The sequence below is a fragment of the Meriones unguiculatus genome, chromosome 11 (genome assembly GCF_030254825.1).
Source record: "Meriones unguiculatus strain TT.TT164.6M chromosome 11, Bangor_MerUng_6.1, whole genome shotgun sequence".
Taxonomy (NCBI): Eukaryota; Metazoa; Chordata; class Mammalia; order Rodentia; family Muridae; genus Meriones; species Meriones unguiculatus.
In genome coordinates, this window is record NC_083359.1 from 100140534 (window position 1) to 100166301 (window position 25768).

The following is a 25768-nucleotide window of genomic DNA, read 5'->3' on the forward strand; positions in this document are numbered from 1 at the left end:
GGCTGTCCTGGAACTCGGGCTGTACTTCAGGCTGGCCTTGAACTCACAGAAATCTGGCTGCCTCTGCCTTCCCAGTGCTGGGATTAGAAGTGTGTACCGCCACTGTCTAGCTTGTTTTCTTATTTTAACCACAGCTGTGCAAACTGAGGCAGAAAAGAACGTTCTGGGATTAGGTCAGTTTAACTGAGAACTAAAGAGCTTGGTTTAGCTAAGACTTGATCAAGGTCTCCATGATAGAGGAAGCCAAGACCGACACTGATATTCATTTGGTCTGCAGTATGTGGTGTCTGCTTTCCAGAAATGAAACAGAAGCATCTCATTGTTGATGTTTTGGCTTTTCTGGGGCTCATTCCTCAGGGACTGGTACAGGGGGCGCTATTCACAGACTCAGCTGTAACAGGTAGGATGCTAAGCGTGCAAAGGCTTTTAAGAACTAAACTTGCTTTAGAGTTTCAGCCCAGGGAATGGACCTCTTAGTCTCCCTGCTAGTGTGCACAGCTGTTGGCTGCAAATTCCACAACCTCTGGTCTGTATTGGCCTGCCTTTGCCTCCAGAGTGCTGGGACTAAAGAGTAAAGCCACCACTGCCTGCTGACCTTAAATATTTAAAAAGCTGAATCCTGTGTGTGTGTGTGTGTATCTGAGTGGCAGCCAGCACGTGTTGTGGAAGTCAGATAGAAACTTTTGGGAGCTGGTTCTCTCCTTTCACAGTGGGTTCTGGGGTCAGACCCAGCTAGGCAGGCTTTCATGGCAAGCACCTTTTACCCTCTAGGCCATCGCCTTGGCCTAGACCTTGAACTTCTCACCCTCCTGCCTCCACATCCTGAGTGCAGTGATTACATGCTTGTACCCCCATGACTGGTTTATGTGTCACTGGGGATCAAATGCAGGGGCTCATGTGCGCTAGCAGAGAACTCTGCCAACCTGAGCTATGTCTTGTTACATTTTGCCAGCTCACACACCAGAGGGCCCACCACTGCCTTCTCTGGACTTTGAGACAACTGTAATCTACTGAAGCACAAGCACAGAAAGCCTTTCCTTCCACTCTCAAGGGTCCTAACCTTTTCTTTTCTTCGGTAGTAGTGCCGCCATGCTAGTATGTCTGGGGCTAGACCCTAGGGCACGGGCTAGGCAGGTCAACCACGGCAGAAATGAGGACTAAAGATGTGTGGAGTGGGGAGCAGGAGGGAGGAAATCAGGCAGAGCCGATCTGAAGAGCCAGGGGAATGACCATGAGCTTAGAACCAGGGACCTAGAGAAGCCAAGCTGTGGGGTCCTTATCAACAGCAGTAGCACAACAAGGACATGGTCAGGCAGAGCTACGGGGTGATAAGGACAGAAGGAAGTTCTGGAAAATAACTGATGGTTAGGTGCTTAAGGAGAGAGGATGGAAGTCAGGAGAGACAACGGACGGAGAGGAAAGAGACACCCTGTTGCGGATAGCCACGGGCTGGGCTAGAATCAGGGACAGGGAGGCTGCAAGGTTATTTTTATCTTTACAGTAGAAGATGAAAGCTCGGACACAGAAGTGAGGTCAGAGAGGCAGCGAGGCTGTGCCTTGGGGAATGAGGAGCTCGCTCAGGCTTGGAGGTGGCCAGGCTTTTCCTTGTGGAAACTGAGGCCTGCAAGTGGGTAGTTTGGAGTAGTGGCTCCCGCCACAGTCTTCACTCCGTTGCCCTGGCACTTCCAGCGCCGCCAGTCCTGCCCTGGGCGAGGGGGCAGAGCAGGTGCAGAGGCCGCTGGGTTGCTAGAAACCTCCAAGTCCCAGCCAGGACACACCGGTCGCTCAGCGTGTTTGGCCCCAGCTGGCAACACTGGTGGCCTGGGGCAGAGCAGTACTTCCAGGGAACGCTGGAAACGCTGTTCTCTGTTTGGGGCGGGACAGAGCTTTGGCACTTTCAAGGTCCTGGCGCCTTACCCCGACCGGGCTCTCAGTGGCTACCGAGGGCTGGGATCAGGGTAGGTCCGCTGTGCCCGGTGCTCCCACGTCCTGCGCCCCAGCCGGAGCAGTTCAGAAGTTCCTGGGGACATTCAGCCCCACACAGGGCTGATCACGAACTCTGGAGAGGGTCTCCAGCGCCGCGACCACCTAGGCTTGGCCCAGGGTGCCGGAGCACAAAGGAACGGCAGTCCAGAGACGTCCTCTCCGGGCCTCGTGGGCGTGAGCTGTTGTGGACCCGCCCTTAGACCTCGACGTGGACGGCCACGCGTGCACCGGCGTGGACCAGCGTGAGAGAACTACAGACAGGCTCACTGCCCCGGCGCACAGCCCTCGCCGTCCAGCCGGCGCCGGCGCGGGCCAAGAGCCCAAATTAGGTAACTCGTGGACACGGCTCTGCGCATGTGCGAGAGGCGCCGGAGTTTCACTTTGCAACTTTTAAGTGGTGGGGACGCCGCCCCGCCCTGCCAGGTGCGGGCAGACCACTCCCCCGGCGCGCGCCGCGCCGCCGCCGCCGCAGGTAAGGGGGGGAAGGGGCGCCGGGCAGGGGAGGTCGAGGCCCGCCGCTCCAGGGGCGCGCTGACCGGGGTCCACGCGGGGCGGGGCGCCCTGGGGCACCTTCCCAGGAGGCTGCCGGGTGCCAATCAAAAGCCGCGCTGCCGCCACTTCCTGACAGCCCTTGGCTGCCTTGGCAGACACTCCCCTCCCTGCACCTCCCCCGGCTTTGGAGTTGGTCGGCGGTGTCCGATCTCCCCCGGTAATCCAAGGGGCAGCCTCGGAGCCCTTTCTTATTTAATGCCTTACCGGGCTAGCTCCGGCTAGAGCGGGCATCGGACAGTCCGGGTGACCACTCCCTCCTTCCTTGGAATCGTCCGGTGAAGGAAACTTGGGGACTTGGGGAAGGGCTGGGCTAGGGTTGGGGGTAGGGGAGGGCCGGGAGAGCTGCGGTGGTAAAGAAACCACCTCGGACAACTTACCCAGACCTGATAAACCTGGCTACCTGAGACCTCGCAAGGGGAGGAGTTGCCGTCTCTCAGCCCCACACGGGACCCAACAGCTGTAGGGACTCTTGCAAATGGCCTGGGAAGGTATTTCTGTCCTGAAGCTCCGGCTGGGTCCAGGGGCCTTGCTTGTTGAGGGGATGGCATGGAAGTGAGATGCTGAAGCGCTGAGCATTTTTGAACGTGGGATGATGACTGTCGCTGAGGTTGTGCACCTAGGCAGGAATCCTCAGGCCACAGCGTCTAATTACTGTTTAAAAAAATGATTTATTGATTTTCATGTGAATGTGTATTTTCCCCCTGCATGTATGTCTGTGTGAAGGCGTCGGATTCCCTGGAGCTGGAGTTAACGGACAGTTGTGAGCTACCTTGTGGGTATTGGGAATTGAACTTGGGTCCTCTGGAAGAATCCTGGTGCTCTTAACCTCCTCTATCTATCTATCTATCTATCTATCTATCTATCTATCTATCTATCTATCTATCTATCTATCTATGACCACCCTCCCTCAACTCCCGTAGTGATGGGGTTGGAACAGGCTTGGCTTATTTAGGCCAGCACTTCGCTCTGAGCCGAATTCCTAGCCCTTAGGGGCTATTTTGACTACCTCCTCAACCTCAGAGCCTTCTCAGCCCGGCTGCCCCTTGGTGGGCGTGTTCCCGCCTGTTGTGTCAGAGCAGGGAAGGGCGCTGGCTCCTTGGGAGCCTGGGTGGTGCTCTAGCAGCAGCAACTGACTTTTCCTACAGCTGGTGGGTGGGGAGAGGGTGCCCTGGCTGGAGGAGCAGAGGTCTGGGATTGTGAATCTCAAAGGTTGTCTTCACTTGGTTCCTCATCTTTTCATTTTTCGAGCCTTCCTTGTTTGCTCTGCTGTATTTGTTTCCTTGATTCTAGCCCTGGAGTTGGGGTGCAGGGGTGGGGAGGTTGGGGGGAGGGCAGGGGAGATGTTGAGGCAGAATAGGCCACCTGGCTGAGGAGGCCCCAGACTGGACCTCTTGCCTTGCCCAGGCTGTCCTATTTGTTGGCTCACCCCTCTTAGTTCTTTCTTTTGTTTTATTTTTAACCATTCATTTATTTTCATATTATGTGACTTTGAATTTTTCCTGCCTGTATGTCTGTGTGAGGGTGTTGGATGCTCTGGAGTCAGAGTCTTACTGTATAGCCCCCTATGACCTAGAACTCACAGAGATCCACCTGAAAGTTGGGGTTAAATGGGCGTACCACCATACCCACCTTCCCTTAGTCCTTACCAAAGTTAGTATACTCTCCTGGGATGCCTGTGTGGCAAGAGAGAAGTGACTGGGCCTTTAGGGAAGGAGAGCCACAGGCACCCTCCTGGGGCCGAGGCTTCTGTTTCTCCAGGACCCTGAAACCGTGGCTTTGGTGAGTCACCTCCCCCCCCCCCCCCCCCCGCCCAGCCCTCCCTTCTCTGGGACAATACTCCCTCTATGAGCATTTATGAGGATGTTTTTCCTTTTCTCTCTCCAAGCTTTCCTTGTTTGCTCTGGGGCGGTCTCCTTTCCCCAATTCTAGCTTTAGGGGGCCTTGGGGGAGCTGCAGCAGCCCTCTGAGACTGTATAAGGACTTGGTTTGGGGTGCCATATCTAGCCCACAGCCACTGTGCTTCTGTCGGGGAGACTCGGCTCTCCTGATTTTAGCAGGCTTCAATGCACTGGACAAGAGGCAGCAGGCTGGAGCTGCAGGTGCTGCTGGGTAAAGAGAGAGGAGCAGGCAGCACAGATTCACACTGAGAGGTGGCAGAGGTCTCATTCATTCTAGGAGTTTAGGGAAGAGCCAGGTAGGAAGAAGCTCACTGGGCAAGACCAGAAAACGAGCATATGGACGAGAGACGGTTGGACAGGTCTGAGGGCAGGAGTGGAGAACAGAAGGGTTTCTGCTCTGAATTCCTTAACTGGGAGAGGGTGGCACCCCTGTGACTTCTGTGATCCTGGGGCGTCTGTGTTGCTAGAGGACAGTTGTGAAGGTTGGTGCTTGCAGGGCCAGGTCAAAGTGGACAGCCTAGCAGGAAATGGGAAGCAGCCTGCAGGCCTGACTCAGTGAAACTGGGGAGCTGGTGTGTGTGTGTGTGTGTGTGTGTGTGTGTGTGTGTGTGGCTGATCCAGCTGAGGACTTGTCCAGCAGATGTCCACAGTCCTTCCCCCCTACAAACAGTGTCTGCCCAGTGTGGCGACAGTAAGGCCTTGCATCACCAGGCAGGGATGTTTTGAAGTTCTGTCATCCTGGTGATTTTTTTCTACTTTGGAGCAGTCTTGTGTGGAGATCTCTGTTAGTGCCAGGGTGGCACTGAGCCAGGAGCCATGTCTGTTGGTCTCAAGCTTTCTATGGAGCCAAGGCTGGGCCTGATCCCGACCTTCCTGTTTCCTCCTTGAGTGCTGGGGTCACGGGACTCCTGAGACCATCCCTTGCCCCTCGGGGTGAGGCTTAAGGGAGAGAAAGCAGGAACTTCAACTCCGAGGTGGAGAATGACATTCATGACCGCTCCCAGCCACTAACACAGGCACTTCTTCCTGCTGCAAGTTCCTTATAGGAGGAGAGAGGGATCTATTCTCATAGGCCTGCCTCACTCCCCACCCTTCCCTCACTTCCTGTCGTGTGTATTGCCTGTCTGAGTCTGTGTGTGTGTGCATTGCATGTGTGAGTCTGTGCAGGCATGTGTGTGTTTGTGTGTTGCATGTGTGAGTCTGTGAGCGTGTGTGTGTATGTGAGTGCATTGCATGTGTGAGTCTGTGTGGATATGTGTCTGTGTGTGCATTGCATTTGTGAGTATTCACAGGTGTGTGTGTGTGTGTGTGTGTGTGTGTGCATTGCCTGTGTGAGTCTGTGCAAGCATACTTGTGTTTGTTTATGTGTCAGTGTCAGGGGTCAGAATTGCCCCCCACACCCACCGACCTGGAATGCCTCAATAGCACTTTAGGTAGTTCAGTTAGTTTTCTGCACGGTTCTCCACGCCTCCGTTTCTCGTCTCTAAGGCTTCTGCCTCGCTAGCAGGCAGGAGACACAGACTTTGGGGAAGTCCTCTGAGAATTATAATTTAAACAGATCTGGGGAGGTGGAAGCTGTAGGAGGAAGGTGTTTTCTTACGACTCTGCACTCATAAATGATGTGAAAAGCAGGCCAGGATCTAGACACCAAAGTGCTCAGGCCTCCGTGCCAGGGGGCACACTCTAGAGGTTTCCGTTAGATTTGCCAGGGGTTCTGAGGCCTGAGCACCCACCTGCAGCTGTGCTGGTTTGAAACACTGAGCCTTCTGTTAGAGCGGAGAGGTGTGAAAGGAAGAGGGTGGGGCTGGGGGCCTGCTTTGCTCTGAACCTCGCCCAAGGGAGGCCCTAGCCCCCCCTCCAGCTACCCCTCCAGCTTTTGCCCTCTCGGGGTGGGGTGGGGGGGTGAGCCAGGCTCTAGGAGTCAGGGTTTGAGGTTCAGTCCTGTTGCACCCAGCTTCTGGGTCTGGGCTGTGGCTGTCAAGTTTCTGGAACTTGGATTCCAAGAACATCAAGTCAACCAGTCTGGGAGGTCCTGGCTCTGACATTCCGAGGCTAGCTGGAGAGGGCTCTTATCCTTGGCACTAATGGATGTTCCTGGCCCCTCCCTTCCCTGTTCGCTGGTGTCTGAGGTTTTCTCTTTCGAGCCTTTGTGGTCCTCTCCCCTCACTCCTGCCTCTTTCTGGATGCCCTGAGGACTTTTGCAAGAGTTATTTTCCCAGCAGTACTTGAGGCTAAGGGAACTTCAGCACTTCGGGGCTGCCTGTGACCACCCCTGCCCCTTCGCCTCATTTACCCCTTTTTGAGGGGTCTTCTCATTGTGTCCTGGCTAATCTAGTCTGACCATCTGGGCCATTTCCACAAATGGAGCTAGTCTCTGCAGACCCTACCAGGCACGGAGGTTTGGCGCCCAGCTCCCATGATTCTGTGCTTCAGGTGCTGCACTTTGACTTTGGCTGGGAAAACTACAAGTTCACACCCTGATCTTATACTTTTTTTTTTTCCACCTTCGAGACAGGGTTTCTCTGTGTAGCCCTGGCAGTCCTGGACTCCCTTTGTAGACCAGGCTGGCTTCAAACTCACAGAGATGCGCCTGCCTCTGCCTCCCTGAGGATCTCATACATCTTGTTCCCTAGGGAGAGAAGGCAAAATGGCCAGCTCCCCGTTCCTGGATCCCTGGTCCTCCAAGGCTGTGGCCATCCGTGAGAGCCTGGGCCTTGGGGACCGTCCCAATGACTCCTACTGCTACAACTCCGCGAAAAACAGCACTGTGCTCCAGGGGGTGACCTTTGGGGGCATCCCCACCGTCCTGCTCATAGATGTCAGCTGCTTTCTGGTAAGAACCCTCTCAGTTGTGGGTCTAGCCCCTTGTTCTCTAGGGCCCTCTAGGAAACTCACGTGCGGTAGGTACACACACCCGGGTGTGCTCTGTGATCCTGTGCCTGCAGCAGGCCTTAAGTGTAATGACCCCTTCCTCGGTGGATCTGGGGATTGAGTGGGGCCCTGCGAATCGGTGTGGCTGCGATCCAGATTTCACAGCCGATAGCCAGTCCTGTCTTGTCTTACCTCAGGTTGGGTGGCCTGAGATGTGAATGGAGGGTATGGGCCGGGCTTAGAGCAGGTGCAGTTTCTCGTGCGTGGGTGGCCCTTCTTGTTACCCTGGGATGCCTGGCGCTTTTGGGCACCAGAAGTAGATTCTTAGAGCTCACCTTAGAGGACCCGTGTGCCATTCTTTAATGTCAACCTTCTGCTCACAAATATCTTCCAATTTGAAACAGGTGTTACTATCTTGGCTGTGACTCAACAACAGTTGAGAATGTGTGTGTGTGTGTTTTGTTGTGTTTTGCTTTAGGGATGGCACCCAAGGGCCTTGTGCACACTCCATAGGCACTTTGCTCCTGAACCGCATCCCAGTGGGACTATTTTAGCTATATTAGGGTTCATGTGCACTGTCTTTTCACAAATACCCCAGAGCAGTGGCTCCCTGGACACTAGCTTCTAAGAGCAGAGACCCTGGGGTAGACGGGAAGGGAGTTCATATCCGAGGACTGCCTGGGGCAGCTGGCGAGGTGAGTGGGGATGCTAGGGTGAGAGGGGAGGTAGTCAGAGGGCCTCAGCCGCTGCCAGGCAGGAGCAGAGGGTCCCACACCCAGGTCTCCTGACCCGAAGCTTGACCACAGAAGGTCAGTTCTTCCTAACTTTGTTTCCTAGGACCAAGGTCTACAGTGTTGCCCTCCGGCTTTGCTACGCTGTTGCTCCTCAGGGCTGAGGCGGGAAACTGCCTGTTACCACCTTGGCTGTCAGGAAAAAGGGATCCCTACTTCCAGTGAGCGTTTGCAGCACTATTGACAGGAGAAAAGCAGTTTTCCACAGAGGGAGGGGAAGGCAGGGTGTGGCAGTGTGCTGAGAGGAGGTGGGGCTACCAAGTCTTCCGGACCGGGAGAATAGCTGCTTGAAAAAGTCCTTTCATCTAGATTTTGCTGGTAGAGGTGGGTTTTTGGTTTTTTGTTTTTTTCCATGAGAGACAGGGCCTTACTATGTTGCTGAAGCTGATCTCTGAGCTCCTGGCTTCAAGCAGTCCTCCTGCCTCAGCTACTAAAGAGGTGGGATGACAGGTTTATACAGCCATGATGGATTTCATGGGGGTGCATTTTGAAAGATTATCATTATTTACCCTGGAGAGTGAATCCAGGACTTCACATGTGTTATGCATACTGTGCCACTAGGCTCCATCCCAAGCCCCTGAGTGCAGATTTTTTTTTTTCCTTTCTCTCCCTCTGAGACAGTGTTTCTCTGTATAGCCTTGGCCATCCTGGAACTCGATTTGTAGATCAGGATGTCCTCAAAAGATCCTCCTGCCTCTGCCTCTGCCTCCCGAGTGCTGGGATTAAAGGTGTGCACCGCCACCACCTGGCCTGAATGTATTTTTATTGCAGGAATTTGTGGGGTAAAGTGGGGGGGGCATGTATGTGTCAGAGGTATGGGGGAGTTGTGCATGTGTGCACAGAGGCAAAGTAGCAATGACAGAGGGGTAACAGCATGCTGAGGGGGTTGTGTTTGTCTGAGAGTGACTCGCCTGCCTTTGAAACACATCACACTCCCTGAGTCATCTTAAGAAAATCCCTCAGAAACTCAGAGCTTATGGATTTCCCTTAAGGAAACAACATTCATCCTTGAACCCCCAGTTGCTAGGCTGGGGATATGATCAACGGCAGAGTACCCACCTGGTACACCTAAGGTGCCAGGTTCCATGCCCAGCGCTAAATAAACACAGACATAAATAAATCCAGTTTGCGGCCAGAGCAGGTAAGCCTGCCTTGTTTGAGATGCCCTTTCCCTCTCTCTGAATCTCGAAGGAGCTGTCTAGATTGCAGAGGGAGCTGGCCAAGGTGGAGGGAAAGGGTCCGAGGAGCAGGTGAGCATCTCAGACATCTGGAGCTAACAGGCAGACAAGGGTCTCCCTCTCCACGTGGGGCTGAGGGTGTCACAGAGGCCTGCTCATCTGTCCCAGCCTAGAGTGCCAGGGCATGACGGGTTCCCTGGACACACTTGCTGTGTGGGGGTCCACAGGCTTGCCTTGAGGACAAACAGATGTGAAGCATCTGTAATGTAATTCTCAAAAATCAAGCCGGGTGCACATCCGTGGTCCCAGCTACTATAGGCTGAGGCTGGAGGATCACCTTAGCTCAGCAGTTAGAGGCACGCCCAGGCAATCTAGTGAGGGCTTGTCTCCTTTCGGAGTGAAGTAAAGAGGGGAGTGGTTTTTCCACTCTTATGAGGCCAGACCTCACCTTCTGGCTTAGGGTCAGACTCCAGCCAAGCCTGCAGCAGTGTGACAACTCTGGGGACACTGGGCGCAGGCGGTGGGAGCTGTCGAATGAGTGGAGGAAGGCGCCAGCCAGGCTGTTGACCTGCTCTTTCTGGACTGGATGGGGTCCTCTAACGTGCCCAGTCTGGCTGCCCCCAGAGCCCAGCCGGTATACCTGACTCGTTTCTTTTTTTCTCTCTTTCCAGTTTTTAATCCTGGTGTTTTCCATCATAAGGAGAAGATTCTGGGACTATGGCCGCATAGCCCTGGTATCAGAAACAGGCAGGTAAATAAAACAGGACAGAACGTTTTACCTAGAATGGGGGCGTGTCTGTGCATCCCTCTGAGTGTGAGTGTTGTGTATGGATTTGTGTGCACTGTGCATATATGTGTTTGTAGATGCATGTATGCTTACATGTGTGTGCATGTATGCTTACATGTGTGTGCATGTATGTTTATGTATGTATGTGTATTTCTGGGATGGGTTGGAGCCAGGCCTATGCCAGGAGCTGCATCTTCCTTTCTGTTGGTCACTAAAGTCCCCTTTGAGGCCTTGTTGCTTGGAGCTATGCTCACAGGGAATCAAGGTCTGGAGAGCCGCTCTCTCCCGGGCTCTGGTTTTAGGCTTTGGAGGACCATTACTTTCAGGGTTTTCGCCTCCAGGGCCAGAGGCTGCTATTTTCTTGCTCACCTTGTACAGGTCTCTCTCTGAGAATATCATATTTGAAGTTAGTTAACTTGTGCCAAGGCTGGCATAGTGGTCGAGAAGGAAGGCAGGTGTGGGGAAGCTACCCGCCTCCCTTCCTGGTCAGGGCTCAAGTTAGACAAGCCTCTTAACAAAACACAGGCTCTCTGGACAGACCTCAGGCCTTCCTTCACGGGGTGGGGACAGTTCTGTGCACTTCTCTAAAGGTTAAGATGAGTCCCAGAACCAGACTTTCCTGTTCTGTCTGGCTGCTGTGACCCTCTGGAGCTTGCGTCAGATGGGGCAGCATGACGTGAAGGGGAAATGTCAGGAGCCCCACTCCCAGGCCTGTCCCTGGGGCTCACATCATGGCCTCAGCTTCTGAAATGTGCAGTGGTGCTTCCCTACCCCCAGAGGATCCCTTCATCAGTTCCTGCTCCGCACGGAGCGTGGAGAGGCTGCAGGAAGTAACGTGGGCAGGAATGGCTTCTTTCTGACTGTTAGGGATCTGTCCGTTCATACTTGGACTATTTTGCTATTCTCCCCTCCATGACAAGAGGTCTTGGAGGACATTTTGAAACAAACATGTTTGTGTCTGAGATGGGGCGAGGGGTGGGGTGAGCGGCTCCAGAGCCAGCTTCTCAGGAGCTCAGGCAGCGCCTCACAGTTTACTAACGTAATATCTGACACACCTTGGCCACAGCACAGAGCTCCAGGTTTAGTGAGAGACTCTCAAAATGTAGGATGAAGAGAGATGGAGGAAGTGTTGGCCCCTGGTTTCCACATGAGTGTGTGTGTATGTCTGTACCTGAGTGCACACACATGAAGACACACACACACACACACACACACACACACACATCACAGTATTTAACATGTCAGTTCATTCACTCTGAAGCACACACTTCAGCATTTTCTCACCTTTGGAATAGGAATGTCTCTTTTCATTTACTTACTTACCTTTTGAGACAATGTCTCCTATACCTTGGTCCCCGGGGCTGGCCTTCTTTGAGCTTGGATCCTCTTGCTTCAGCCTTCACGTGGCTACTGGGATATTACAGAAGTGTTCCAGCACCCCAACACAGGAGAGTTATCAGTTATAGCTTAATCAGCACCATTGTTTCTTTCTTAATGATTCATTAAAATTATGCATCTGATTACCATTGGTGTCTCAAATTAGATAAAATACAGTGTGTATGCTTGTACATGTGTCTTTTTTTCTTTTTTACAATTTTTATTTTATGTGTATGGCTGTTTCGCAAGCATGCATGACTGTGCACCATATGTGTGCTTGGTGTCTGCAGAGGTCGCAAGAGATGTCCACCAGAAGGTGTTGGATGCTCTGGAATTGGAGTGACAGATGGTTGTGAGCCACCATGTGGGTGCTGGGAACTGAACCTGGGTCTTCTGGAAGAACAGCCAGTGCTCTTAACCTCTGAGCCATCGCTCCAGCCTCATATGTATGTGTTTTGAAGTGGACCCATTCCAGTGAGGAGGCCTCACCAGCATTCTTACTTTTCCTTAACTACTTCCTGGGTGCAGGGGTAATTTGTTCACCTGCCTCATGGTTCCTGAGTCCACTCTTTCTCAGGCATGAAGCCCCTAGGACCTGTTATTTCCGGTCACTATGGTAGGATAAGACTTTCCAAACTGATTTGAATGTGTTAGGCAATGTACTGTAAGGAGGCCTCACCCTTAGGTGGACCAGTTCAGTGCTGAGGTTGGAGGATGTGCACATAGGTCTGGTCCCTTGATGCCCTGGCCCTGTGCGCAGCCCATACAAGGCAAAGTTTTATGTCATCTGGATCTGTGGGCATTGCCTCCATCTCTGTTATTTTGGAGCAGTTTATTTTTGCTGCAACTGCTGATCCTGAATTCTAGGAATAGAAAGCAAAATATTGGACATATATATCCAACCTTTTTGAACTTTAGAGTAATTTATGTCTTTCTTTTTTTCTCCTTTTGTGTCTTCAGTGAGGCGAGATTCCAGAGATCATTGTCTTCCTCCTCAGGGCAGCAGGATTTTGAAAATGAGCTGGTTGGTGTCCAAGGGATGGTTATTTTTGTGGCTGGAAGGGCAGAGGGTATGGCCCGGCAGTAATGATTGATGCAGGTCCGGGTCGTTGGACTCCTGGTTTAGTGACTAAAGCGCCGAGGTCTGTGAGTGGTCAATTGTGGGGGAAGCTTCCCTCCGTAGGAGCAGAAACGCGAGGACTCGGAAGAATCCGGACGGAGGAAGCAGTTAGATGATCCCTCACTGCCAGGCTCCATCAGCTTTGCGGGCAGAACAGCCTGGGGATACCTGGATTTTGCCAGCAGCTTGTCTGTTACTCATGAGTTACTCCTCTCCCACACGTATAGCTCTTGTGTAAAAGTTAATTATTGACTTGTCTGCTAGATTTTGAGCCAAATGTTGGCAGCAACCTCACACAACCTTGTTTCGGCACTTGATATCTGGTAGGCACTTAGTCACTGTCGAATGACCGGTGAACAAATATTTGTCTTTCCCAGCCGGGAACAGGCTAGCTTTATGGAGCAGATATCATAGAGTAGGGATCATAGAACCTCTCTAAGGCCTGCTCCGGGGTACTTTCCATTTCATTAGGCTTGTTTTTCTGCTTTGTTTTTTGTCCCACTTTTCTTGCCATTTGGAAATAATTTCACAGAAGTACTCATCACTTTTCCCAGCTCTTGTCTGGAGATTTGTGACCTGAGCCTGGAGCTTATGTCACGCCACTGACTGGCAAAACTTGAGCGGTTTTAGCAAGCCTTCCAGGCACGGGGTTGTGTTTTTGTTTTCGTCATTTTTGTTTTGTTATTTTGTTATTTCTCCCCCACCCCCACCACGGGATTGTGTCTTGAAAAGAATGAGAGCATTAAGGAAGGAAAGTCCTGTTTTACACGGCTAGAAGTGGAATGGTGATTTAATATTAAAGATGCGATTGTATCTGCCTCCCAAAGACACAGGTGTTGGATGATGATACCTGTTTTCCCTCTGCAGGGATGCTGCCCTTGGCTGACGGCCATCTTCCGCCTGCAGTGAGTAGGATGGGGTGTCTGCCGGGGCATGGGGTTTTGTGTGGGTGCTGGGCCGTTCGGGAGGAAGTAGCCGAGATGTTTGATCCTCAGGTGGTGTGTCTCATACTTTTCCAGTTCGGGACCCAAACAGTGCATAGGGGCTAGAGCAAAACTGGCACACGTGGGTGTGCGTGTGCGTGGCTTGCTTGGAGGTGCGAAAGTGTTAGCTGCAAAACTCATTCTGGAGTGAAACACTGAGCAAGTGTGATATTCACTGGCTTCTCTGTGAACATCTTTTGTGGGGTTTGGATGTGCTTTATGCTAATTGCATCCTTGAGCTCTGCCAGGTGGATGAGGTGGGAAACGGGCAGTTTCCGAGTATTAGTTTCTAGCTTTTCTGAGCCCATTCAGGTGTGACTGTGTAAATCTGCAGTAAGGGGCCTGGATGCAGGGCCTGTGCTGGGCTGTGTAAATTCACCTTTTTCATGCTTTCAGGCTTGCTTCTCTGGCTTTATCACACAGGGCTTTCCTGGTCTCTGGAGCAGGGGCCTTGGAAGCCCTCTGTGCAGAACGGGAAAAAGCAGGCGGAACACCTGATCCTCCTCTTGCTATGGCAAAGAAATCTGGCTGTTGTAAGCCTGGAATTTTCCTGAATTCTTTGTGGGTAGGAGGCAGATCAGGTTTACTTCTGCATCTCCCGAGGCCACGACAGGGACAGAGGGAAGGAACTGGGTGGAATGAGACAGAGAACATTCAAAACATGGCTCACCTCATTCTCCTGGCCCACCCCAGGGTCGGAAGAAGGGAGATGGAGTGAGAAGGAGGACCCAGGCACAACGCGTTGCGTTCCCAAAGTAGCTTTCAGAGGCCGCCTTGCTGTGGAAGAAGCAAGTAGGGATTGTGGGAAAGTTGTATTCAGATGCCTCATCCATCCATTATACGATGGGGTCACAGACGTCTCTATCAAACACAGAGGATGCTGGTTCCTTTGCTGAGAGCATGGTGCTGGGACTGGAGATGGTACGGGAACTCATGTCAGGAGCTTTGCCTTCACGAGTTGTGCGGTCCTTAAAGCTATACAGTTCTGTGCTTTTGTATCCACACATCTCGAAGTAAAGGATGTGGGATAAAACAGCATCTCCTACAGTTGTCACGAGGACCTGAGGAATACTTCAGGAAAGCCTTGCAGGCCTGGCCTTCTGCCACGCCCTGTTTAGAGTGTCTGTGTGTGTGTGTCTTGGCCAGAGATGACCAGATCCTGGAGTGGTGTGGGGAGGACGCCATCCACTACCTGTCCTTCCAGAGGCACATCATCTGCCTGCTGGTGGTGATCAGCTTCCTGTCCCTGTGCGTCATCTTGCCCGTCAACCTCTCAGGAGACCTGCTGGGTGAGACCCTTTCTTGGCTATTTGTCTGTGCTGGGATGGGGCAGGGTATTGGCTCTAGGGAAGGGACTCAACTTGATAGAGTAGATTCTGGGGGATGTGAGACAGTCTTAAGGTGACCTTAGGAAAATTATCATCCAAATAAAGATCTAGAGGAGAACCCACCCCAATCTGGGCTGGGAGCTGGGACCCCTTAAATATCAACTTTTGGTTTTCTTTAAGCAGGGGAAAACAGACAATTCAACCATCCACAAGGGCTAGAGGATTGGGTGGGTTTCAGCAAGAGTGTTTTTGCTTGTTTTTTTGAGACAGTATCTTACTGTGTAGTCCAGGCTAGCCACCACCCATAGCTTCAGGGTGTATCTTTCAATTTCCTGTTCTTACCCGAGCCCAGAGGCCACTATTTATGGACCCCAGAGATATCTGTGAGACTGAGTCCAAGTCATTGTGGCGTTATATCTCCCTAAATTCCAAAAATGCCACCGCAGATCCACTTGTGACATCCAGCGGTTCTCAACCAAGGATGTTTCTAGTTATTAAAGCATCTTTAAAATAAACCTCAGTGCCAGATGAACTTACATTCTGACATGGTGAGCTGTAGCCGGGGTCCTGGTTGATGGAGCTTTAGACAGGTTGATGAAGACGTCACTGTCTTCTAGCTGCTCTAGGCGTTTGTGCTGTGCTCCCCCTGAGCTACAGAACTGTAGAAGCCAAGGCCGGTCAGGCCCCTTGCTGGTTTTTTGCTGTGACCCCAGAGCTAAGTGTCTGCTTCTCTGCAGATAAAGACCCTTACAGCTTTGGGAGGACGACGATCGCAAACCTGCAGACAGAGTGAGTATGGACCTTGGTGGCCGCAAAGGAGGCTAGGAACACCCCATAGCTGCTGTGTTGCCGGGCTGTAGTGTGAACATGCCCCGGGAAACTTCTGTTTTTCGGGAGGCTCAGAGCTCCATGTCAGGACTGGGAAGCTGTGGTCTGAACCCATCTCAGGACACTTCAGTTTTGTAGGAGGCTGAGAGCCCCGTGTAAGAATTGGGATTTCTCTAAAGTATTTCCCGGCTGTCAAGGGGGCAGTGACCATGTGGCTTCTGTTGGGGGCAAAGCCATTGGCTCTTGGCAAAGTCCCCATGGAGGCCATTCATCCCCAACCCTGCAACCCACACCTTCTGTTGGGGTGCCCGGCCCTGATGGCAGGTGGTGTCTTCCTTAGCAATGACCTCCTTTGGCTGCACACCGTCTTCTCCGTCATCTACCTCTTTCTCACTGTGGGCTTTATGTGGCGTCACACACGGTCCATCAGATACAAAGAGGAGAGCCTGGTGAGTGAGGCTGGGGCCTGGGCACGTTCTGGGAGGGTCTGAAGTGTGGGATGAAGGGCACAGGCCCCACGGCCTCCACAGAACCACATCAATAGTGGACTTGATGGGGGTGCTGGGACCTGATTTCTGTGCTTATGGTCTCACCTGGTATCACCACCATCACCACCACAACCACCATCACCATCACCACCACCACCACCATTACCACCACAACCACCACCACCATCACCAGCATCACCACCATTACCACCACCACCACTATCATCTATCGCTATTTTAAGACAGGGTCTTGTATAGCCCAGACTGATCTGAGCTAGCTATGTAGCCAAAGATGACCTTGAGCTCATGTTCATCTTGCACTCACGTCTCAAGTGTTAGGATCACAGGCGTGCACAAACATGCTCAACTTAGCAGTAGTATCACTATCATTCACTTTATTGGTCAAGTGTAACCTTCGTTTTTGTCAGTTGCTACTTGATCTGTGGGCTCGATGCTTGTCGCTGCCGAAGTAAAGCAGCCCACTGAGGTCGGATGTGAGCCAGTGGTGGAGTGCGGGCCTGGCTCTCGCCGGGCGCTGGCCTTGATAGCTGTCCTTGATAACTGAACATGCCAAACATGAAATGAGGCACACCTCCCGTTCTGATTTGCATTCTGTTCCTGGGGTAAATACCTGACCCAGAGCAACTTGGGGGAGGGAAAGAGTTTATTTCAGCTCACACCTGTCACCGAGGGAAGTCTTGGCAGGAACCGAAACAGGAACCGTGGAAAATGCTGCTTACTGGATCACACGTGGGCTTATGGCCGTCCAGCTTTCTTATACTTATTTATGTATTTATTTTGGCTATTTGGGACAGGGTTTCTGTGTGTAGCCCTGGCTGTCATGGAACTCGTATGTAGACCAGGCTAGCTTGGGTCCCAGAGCTCTGCCTGCCTCTGCCTCCCAAGTGACGGCGTTGGAGGTGTGAGCCATTGCTTGGCTTCTCCTAGCTTTCTTATACAGTCCAGGATCACTTGTCTAGGAATGGTGCCCCCACAGTGGGCTGGGACATGAATCATCTGTCACAACAGTCCTTCACAGATAGGGCCATAGACCAACCTGATCAAGGCGATTCCTCAATTGAGGTTCCCTTTTCCCAGACACCTCTAGGTTGTGTCAAATTAACAAACAAAAACAGTACACACACACACACACACACATACACGAACAAAACAACTCCCCCACCCCAAACTAACCACCATCCCCTCTCCCAAGCCAAAACAGTTTGGGCTAAGGACAGGTGTCCCTCTGTGACACCTGGTTTAACTGTTTTGCTTTGATGTGAGCCTCCTTTGAGCCACTGTCACACTCTGCTCTGCAAAGGAGGCTCACGAGTCACTTTGGAAAAGGATGCAATATAAATAACACCCTGGGCCTCCTCAGGGCCAACAATGGGAAAATTTGAAGCTCTCATCGACCATGGTTTTCTTTCTTTCGATGTGAAAGAGTTCACACCCGTCCCCTCATCACCCTGTGGCCTGACTCTACTTTCTCCTGGGATGTTCCCTGGCAGGTGAGACAGACCCTATTCGTCACAGGACTGCCCAGAGAAGCCAGAAAGGAGACTGTGGAGAGCCACTTCCGGTAAGAGAGAGATCCTGAGAGCCACTGATGGTGAATGGGGCTGTGAAGGGCCTGTGCTGGCCGTAGCCGGACACCTGCTCCTTCTGTATGAATATTCAGGGGTGATCCCTCCCCGCCTCGTATCAAATGGCTTCCGTACGGCCGAGCTTTAGACAGGTTGAGAAAGCCGAGGCTTGGCTGGGACTGTGTGTCTGCTGCAGCACTTGTGGTTAAACCGTCAGGACCCAGGATCCAGAAGGCAGGCTGGACTGAAGCACACAAAAATGTTGGTGCTCTGTGAGAGCTGAGCTTTCACGCAGAGCTGGTCTCCCAGGCGCAAGTTTTATACGTGGTGCGGGGGCGGGGAGGGGCATACGGCCCTGTCTGTTATGAGTTCCTCTGGCCATCATGGGCTCTGGAACAGCTGTTGCAGCCACAGCTCGCGCAGGCAGAGCGGGCGATGGTGTGTACAGCCGCAAGCAGGAAAAGGCTCATGTTCAAGGCCCAGCAACAAGAGCAGCTCCAAGGCTGGCATCTCTCTTCATCCCCTGTTGGTTCTGCCATCACTGGCAACCAGCAAACACCAGGAGCTAGCTACACATTAACTCTGGTGCAGTTTGTGAAGAAAACACTGGGTGAATAATTCCTATAAATAGAACTGTAAGAGTCTCTTTAAAACTATTGACAGACGTCTCCTTCAGCAACTACGACTATTTTGGAAACATTTACACATTTATTTATTTATGTGTATGTATGTGAACATATTTGCATACTCACCTGATAACGGAGTGATTTTTTTTTTGTTTTGTTTGTATGTTTCTTGAAAATTTTCCTCTTAGGTTGCCTGCCTGCCAGGCAAGTTTTGGAAAAAGTGCGTCCACTTTGCGCACACACTTAAATAGAAAAACAAGTGTCCTCATCGCCATGCAGACATTGTGTGGCTCAGACTTTCCTGGTTCAGGAGGCCTTCCTGGGGAGGGCGGTTGCAGTGTGCCACAACAGACTTGTGGATTTGCTCTGCAGCACGGGGTCACTTTTATTGCCAATCTTTCTCAAAGCTTTTTTTTTTTTTTTTGTCCTTCATCTTTTTGTGGTTCTGATTATTAAATCTTACCAGATAAAGGCTCTACCACTGAGCCACACCCCCCGCCCTCCTCTGAGCTCTCACTGGAGTCTGAACTGGTCCTCCTGAACAATAAACTAGCTGGCTCTTCCCTGGGCTTGTTTTCTCACACACTCACTACAATCCAAGCTTGAGCAACTCCGTTCCCAGCCCCCAGAACAGCGGCAGGCGGTGCCAGATAGGCGGTGCCTGATCTGAGCCTGTCCTCATGAGTCAAGTGGCCACTGTTTTGAATACGGTGCGGGGGCATTTTATGACGTTGGAGCTAGGCTGCCTGGGTTCAGCTTCTGGCTCAAATATCCAATGGCTGTGTGACTCAGCGCACAAGAAGCCCTTATTCCTGTTGAGGCAGGTGTTTGACTGACTGTTAAAATGTGTGTGGACAGTTTCTGCCCATTCTTTACTGTTAGTAGACCCTCTAGAGGTCACTTGCCTTCAAGCAGGTGATGGTGCTGAGTAGGATTTCGGCGAGAGCTTGAAGTAGGTGTTTCTCTAGAACAGATAGATGGTCAGTCCCCTCCTCTGAGTGGCTCGGGAGGATAAAGTTGCATTCTTTCCTTTTGGTTCTGGGACCTTACATATGCTAAGCCCTCTACCACCGGGCCATATTTCAATCCTGCTGTGTTCATATTTCCCCACGAGAAAGTCCCACTAACTAAAAGCTGAGTGAGTATAGATTTGTCAGTTTAAGGCAATTTCTTTCTTTCTTTCTTTCTTTCTTTCTTTCTTTCTTTCTTTCTTTCTTTCTTTCTTTCTTTTTCCTTCTTTCCTTCTTTCCTTCTTTCCTTCTTTCCTTCCTTCTTTCCTTCCTTCCTTCTTTCCTTCCTTCCTTCCTTCCTTCCTTCCTTCCTTTCTTTCTTTCTTTCTTTCTTTCTTTCTTTCTTTCTTTCTTTCTTTCTTCCTTCCTTATTTGGTTTTTTGAGACAGGGTTTCTCTGTGTAGCCTTGGCTTTCCTGGAACTCTGTAGACCAGGCTGGTCTTGAACTCACAGAGATCCACCTACAACTGCCTCCTGAGTGTGCGCCACCATCACCTTCCCTTATGGCAATTACTTTCATGTTATTGAAAAAAAATACTTCTGGGGCTAGGGATGAAACAAGTGAGAGAGTATATGTTTAGCATTCACACGGGTTCAGTCCGTAGCAACACACACACACACACACACACACACACACACCTTTGTGTTACACTTCAAAATTTCCCCCTTTTGGAAAATTAGACACAATTGGCAAACAACAGCAGCCTGACTCCCATGCAAGGGTGGGGAGGGATGGTCGTTCCTAAGGGGGCCGGTCTCTCTTGTAATGGCTCTCTTTGTTCCCGCCTTCTGGGCCACAGGGATGCGTATCCCACGTGTGAGGTGGTGGATGTCCAGCTGTGCTACAGTGTGGCTAAGTTGATGTACCTGTGCAAAGAGAGGTAAGGGAGCTGGCTGCGTGAGCTCGTCTGGCCTGCGGCTTGCCCATTCCTTGCTGGGACCCTTCAGCTGGCAACGGGGGAAAATGGGTCTGCCTCCATATGAATCTCTGAGCTAACCTCCTAACCCTGCCCGTGACTAATTGCTGGCTGTGGCATGGCTCCAGGATGGTGAGTCTGTGTTTGTGCCTCACTCCCACCTTACAGAAAGAAGGCTGAAAAGAGCCTCACCTATTACACAAACCTGCAGGCGAAGACAGGCCGGCTGACCCTCATCAACCCCAAGCCGTGCGGACAGTTCTGCTGCTGCGAAGTGCAGGGCTGTGAGCAGGTGAGGCATTGCCACCTACCTGCCTGGAGAAGGGGCCAGGCGTGGGTACCCTGACACCTGCGTAGGGTCGCGTCACCCAGGGGCTGTGTCTTCTGGCAGGAAGATGCTATTTCTTACTACACCCGCATGAATGACAGCCTGCTGGAGAGGATTGCGGTAGAGGAGCGCCAGGTCCAGGACCAGCCCCTAGGGATGGCCTTTGTCACCTTCCGTGAGAAGTCCATGGCCACCTAGTGAGTATGGCCGGACCCCTGATCCATTTGCTGACTTTTGTCGCTTGTGTTGAGGCACCTTGCCCTCACCTCTTGGGGGACAACCAGTTGGGGGATGTCTAGTCTACATCTGAGTGACAGCTGGTAGGGCTGGGCATGCATGGTCCTTGCCGACCCCTGCCAGGCTGATGTGGTCTAGCCCCACTGCTGCTCACCAGCAGCCTCGGTCCACTCTGCCGCGTCTGTGTGCAGCGTTTTGCCAGGTGGATTGCAACTCAGGACCCTGGGCCGTCTTCTGTCCGTTGACAGATGGACCGCCATGGGGAGGCTGTGGAGTGCTCTGGGTATCCATAGCTACAGGATCCTGGAGCTGCAAGCTTAGGTGATGCTCTTGGGCCTTGGGTCTTGCTGTCATCTTGCCTTAGAGCATCAAGGGTGTGGAGGATGCCAGGCCTTTTGTGCTTTCTATGCCTCAGGCATGGTGGCTCTGGGATGGTCTCTGAGATGTTACCAAGGGGTCTAACTTCAGACTGTAGCAGTAGGAGGCGGAAACGCACTCTGAGGTAGCCGTGAAGGTTCTGTGGGGTTCTTTATGGCAGCCAAAGCCCGAGATGGTGAGGGTGAGCCAGGAGTCCTAGGTGGGGAGTTCAGGAACAGGCAGTATGTAATGGGACCTGGTGCCTGCCATTCGTGGCCTGGGGACAGAGTGAGGGTTAGGAAGGTGGCACAGAGCCAGCTTTAAGCTCCAGGGTCTCAAGGAGATGTAGAGGGTGGCCCCTCGGAGGCGTGCTGTAGTGGGACAGTGAGAACAGCACAGAAACTGGGCCAGATATCTGGGATGCTCATACTAAAGTCCGGGGCCTTGGTTTCCTGGTCTGTAAGGAATCACAGCGAGGATCAGTCAAAACCTTCTGCCTGGTGGCAGGCATGGCATTTCTTTTGATTATTTGAGACAGGGTCTTAAGTCGCTGAGATGGCTTGAAGCTCCCTATATGGCCTAGGCTGGCCTTGCCTACTCATGGTCCTGGCCCAGCCTGTGCGGGGCTGGATTGCCGATACCATGCTCGAGTCCTTTCTAGCACTAGTTACAAGGAGATAGTAACAACGAGGCAGGCGTCCCTGCTCACCCCGCCTGCCGTCGCCATGGATGGTTGTGGGTCACACGTGGACTGCGCCGTAGTCGCTCTGCGTCTCTTGACAGCATCCTGAAGGACTTCAATGCCTGCAAATGCCAGAGCCTTCGGTGTAAAGGTGAACCCCAGCCGTCCTCCTATAGCAGGGAGCTCTGTGTCTCCAAGTGGACTGTCACCTTCGCCTCCTACCCTGAGGACGTCTGCTGGTAAGTTTCCAGACTGTGGAAGGATGGGAGAGAGACCCAGGTTCCTGTGGAGGCTGCCTGCTCACGCAGAGCGCGAATGTAGCCTGGCTTTAAAACAAAACAAAACACAAACAAAACAAAAACAAAAACAAATATTCATTCGTTCACTTATTTATTTATAATTTTGTTAGTTGTTTTAGCACAGTGTCTCAGTATGTAGCTCTGGCTGTCCTGGAACTCACTTTGTAGACCAGGCTGGCCTTGAACTCACAGAGATCTTCCTGCCTCTGCTTTCTGAGTGCTGGCAATAAAGGCATCCACCACAATTCTCAGCTTGTTAACAAACATTTAAACACTTTATGCCAGATACTATTCTATTTTCGTTAGTTTTATTATTTTAATTTTTATGTATATGGGTATTTTGCCTGCACGTGTGTCTGAGTACCACGTCTGTGCCTGGTACCCACAAAGGCCAGGAGATGCTGTCATATCCTCTAGAACGGGAGTTATAGTTGGTGGTAAGTCTCCATGCAGAGGCAGATCTGTGAGTTCGAGGCCAGCTTGGTCTACAGAATGAGTACCAGGGCAGCCAGGGTTACACAGAGAAACCCTGTCTGGACAAAACAAGACAAAACAACAATAGCATAAACCCAAACAAACAAATACACACACACAAACAAAAAAAAAACACTGGTTAGTAGCCATGTTAGAAAAATAAATAATTAAAATTCATTTTAATTTAAACTTCTTATAGTATACTCCAAATGTCAACTTACTTTTTGTTTTGGTTTTTAAAGACGTGGTTTCTTCGTGTAGCCCTGGCTGTCCTTGAACTCTGTCTGTAGACCAGGCTGGCCTCACAGAGATCCGCCTGCCTCTGCCACCCGAGTGCTGGGATTAAAAGCGTGCACCACCACCGCCCAGCTCAAATGTTAACGTTTCAACGTGCAAAGTTTTGTTTTAAATCAAGCCTTGTTTCTTCCCGTCCTATTCAGTCTTTGGAATCTGCTTCTTGCACCTCTCCCCGGGGCTACCCACACCTCACGTGCTCAGTGGCCACATGGGTGTGTGTCTACCTTCTTAGACAGCACAGCCCTATGTAGAGCGGAGGCCATGCTGCTGAGCTGAGCCACATCTGTAGACCTCAGGCGAGATTTAAGGCCTACACTGAGGATGCTGGCATCCTCACTGCTTGGGTGGAGTCCATCTTGGATGCACACATCCATTGCTTTTGAGCTCAGCCTCTGACAGTCTTGCCCTCTCGGCCATAGAGCATCCCAGAGTTTAGGCTGCTTTGGGTGAGAAGACAGTTCCAGTTGGGTCTGTGCTGCTGTTTGCCTCCTTGCACCTCAGCCCATGCCTTCCCTGGAAAGAATGATTAGTTCCTGAGTGTCACAGCACTCAAGAATGCAGAGCTGGAGCTTTGCCTGGACAGGGTGGGTGTTGGTGACAAGACTGGTGATTCCCATCAGAACTGACATCTGTTTTCCTTCTGAGCTCCAGGACCTGAAACGTGGCCTTCTTGTGGCTGAAGGCCAATGCAGAGAGTGTGCTTTGCTCTTGAGGTCCGGAGGATCCTCAGCCAGAACCCTAGTCTGGCCTCCCTAAACTTGACGTGGCATGCCTCAGCCACAGGCATGGCTGGTGTGGTAGATGGCCTGTGCCCGAGAGATTAAGCCTCTTGGCTGGTGTTGTCCCCTGCAGGAAGAACCTCTCCATCCAGGGTGTCCGCTGGTGGCTCCAGTGGCTGGGCATCAACTTCACGTTGTTTGTGGTGCTGTTTTTCCTGACCACACCCTCCATCATTCTGTCTACCATGGACAAGTTCAATGTCACCAAACCCATCCATGCACTGAATGTGAGTGATCAATCTGCAGGAAGAGGGTGGTGGGGAACATGGGAACTGGACATGGAGTTGGAGGGTTTGAAGCTGGGGTCCAGGTCATTCAGTTCATGCTTGTCGTGTGTGTGTGTGCCTGTATGTATGTGAATGTGTGTATGTTTGTGTGCACGTATGTGTGTGTGCACATATGTGTGTGTGTCTGTGTGTGTGTGCACGTATGTGTGTGTGTCTCTGTGTGTGCATGTATGTGTTTAAGTGTGGAAGCTAGAGACGGACATTGGTTGCTCTGCTCTATTACTCTGAGACAGTCTCCTGTTGGACCTGGCAACAGGCTGGCGGCTAGAAGCTGCAGTGATCTTTCTGTCTCCACCACTCACAGCGCTGTGGGCATAGGCCTGTGCAAACCTGGCTTTTCACACGAGCTGCTGGGGATTTGAACTCAGGTCCTCATGCTTGCACAGCAAGTAGTCTTATCCAGTGGGTCCTCCTCGCTCGTGTTTGTCCTTCTAAGCTGAAAGCAGGCACGACCATGTTTACTGTAGAGCCTTTATGGTAATGCAAGTGTATTTACCTGTGGAACCAGTCAAAAGCTCAACAGGAAAGATTCTTTGAGTTGAATGAAGTGTATTTAATCTGACAAAATGTGAAATGTTTAGGAAAAAATGCATAGTCATTTTGGTAAGATTATAATGAAAGCAGAATATACAGCTGAGCTTGAAGGCTCACATCGGTCATCCTAGCACTTGGGAGAATGCAAGTTCAAGGCCAGCCTGGGCTACAGAGTGAGACCCTGTTTCGAAATAGACCAGTCAGGACCAGAGAGCTGCTTCCTGGTCAAGATCTCTTCCAGAGCTTACAGAGGACACCGGCTCTGATCCCAGGACCACATCAGGCAGCTCACAAGTGCCTGTCATTCTGCCCTCCACACCTGCCTGAATGTGGCACACATAAGCCCGCACAGGCAGACACACATACACATAAACAAACAAACAAACAAAATCCCCAACACACAGTGTAGGATTGCTTTTCAGCAGTGGTTCCAGTGATACATATATAATGTAGACAGAGAAGGGACCCAGGGCGTAGGATATATGAAAAGAGCCTTGTTGGTTGGGGTGGTGGATCACCTTAGGTCACCTTTGTCAACCTGTTTGTTTTGACCCCTTTTGGGGGTCAGTTCAGTGCACGCTTTTCATAAGGGTCACATATCAGATAGCCTGCATATCATATATCTACATTACGATTCCTAGCAGTAGCGAAATTACAGTTATGAAGTAGCAATGAAAATAATTCTATTATTGGGGTCAACACAACTGTTTTAAAGGGTCGCAGCATTAGGAAGGTTGAGAACCACCACCTTAGATAGTCAGGCATGAGAGATACTCAAGAGGCTAAGACAGGCCAAATGATAGGCACACCTATCATCCCATGGCTTTGTGGGGGGGGCATTGGCACCCTAGTCTGGCTGTGCTGTCCCTCAGTGGCGAATTTGGAGTCTTGGTTTTTCATCCATTACTTGGAACTGATCACCATCATGCTATACCTATGATACACAGAAAGAGCTCTTATCTTATTCGAAATACATTGAAGTCCACCTATGTTGACACAGTTTTTCTCAGACTGACTGCGGGTCAAATTCATCCTCCTGCCCACTGATGCAGGGACCACGCCTGTTCTTCTGAGGACAGACGTACTGGTTAGAGTTCCCCTTTGTCTGCCTTGTATAAACTGCATTCTTGTTTGATCAGTTCTGGTGCTAGTTTGGGTTCCTTCAAAT

At 51.5% G+C, this 25768-nt stretch overlaps 1 protein-coding gene across 6 annotated transcripts in view; it reads left to right on the forward strand.

Moving 5' to 3' along the window:
* Positions 1–1935: 1935 nt before the first annotated feature.
* Positions 1936–25768, forward strand: part of Tmem63a (transmembrane protein 63A) — a 34907-nt gene continuing 11074 nt past the window's right edge. The window contains exons 1-14 of one of the 6 annotated variants that reach the window (XM_060364821.1): positions 1936–2458; positions 7070–7269; positions 9948–10027; positions 12401–12464; positions 13428–13465; positions 14690–14832; positions 15609–15660; positions 16040–16148; positions 17699–17769; positions 20210–20290; positions 20495–20618; positions 20718–20851; positions 22032–22169; positions 23853–24006. In XM_060364821.1, coding sequence (XP_060220804.1) covers positions 2341–2458; positions 7070–7269; positions 9948–10027; positions 12401–12464; positions 13428–13465; positions 14690–14832; positions 15609–15660; positions 16040–16148; positions 17699–17769; positions 20210–20290; positions 20495–20618; positions 20718–20851; positions 22032–22169; positions 23853–24006 — 1506 coding nt within the window. In that variant the 5' untranslated portion in view covers positions 1936–2340. Of the gene's footprint in view, positions 2459–2552; positions 2814–2871; positions 3027–3288; positions 3311–4300; positions 4318–7069; positions 7270–9947; positions 10028–12400; positions 12465–13427; positions 13466–14689; positions 14833–15608; positions 15661–16039; positions 16149–17698; positions 17770–20209; positions 20291–20494; positions 20619–20717; positions 20852–22031; positions 22170–23852; positions 24007–25768 lie in introns of those variants that run through there. The other 5 variants (XM_060364826.1, XM_060364824.1, XM_060364823.1 and 2 more) reach the window with 5 other exon arrangements.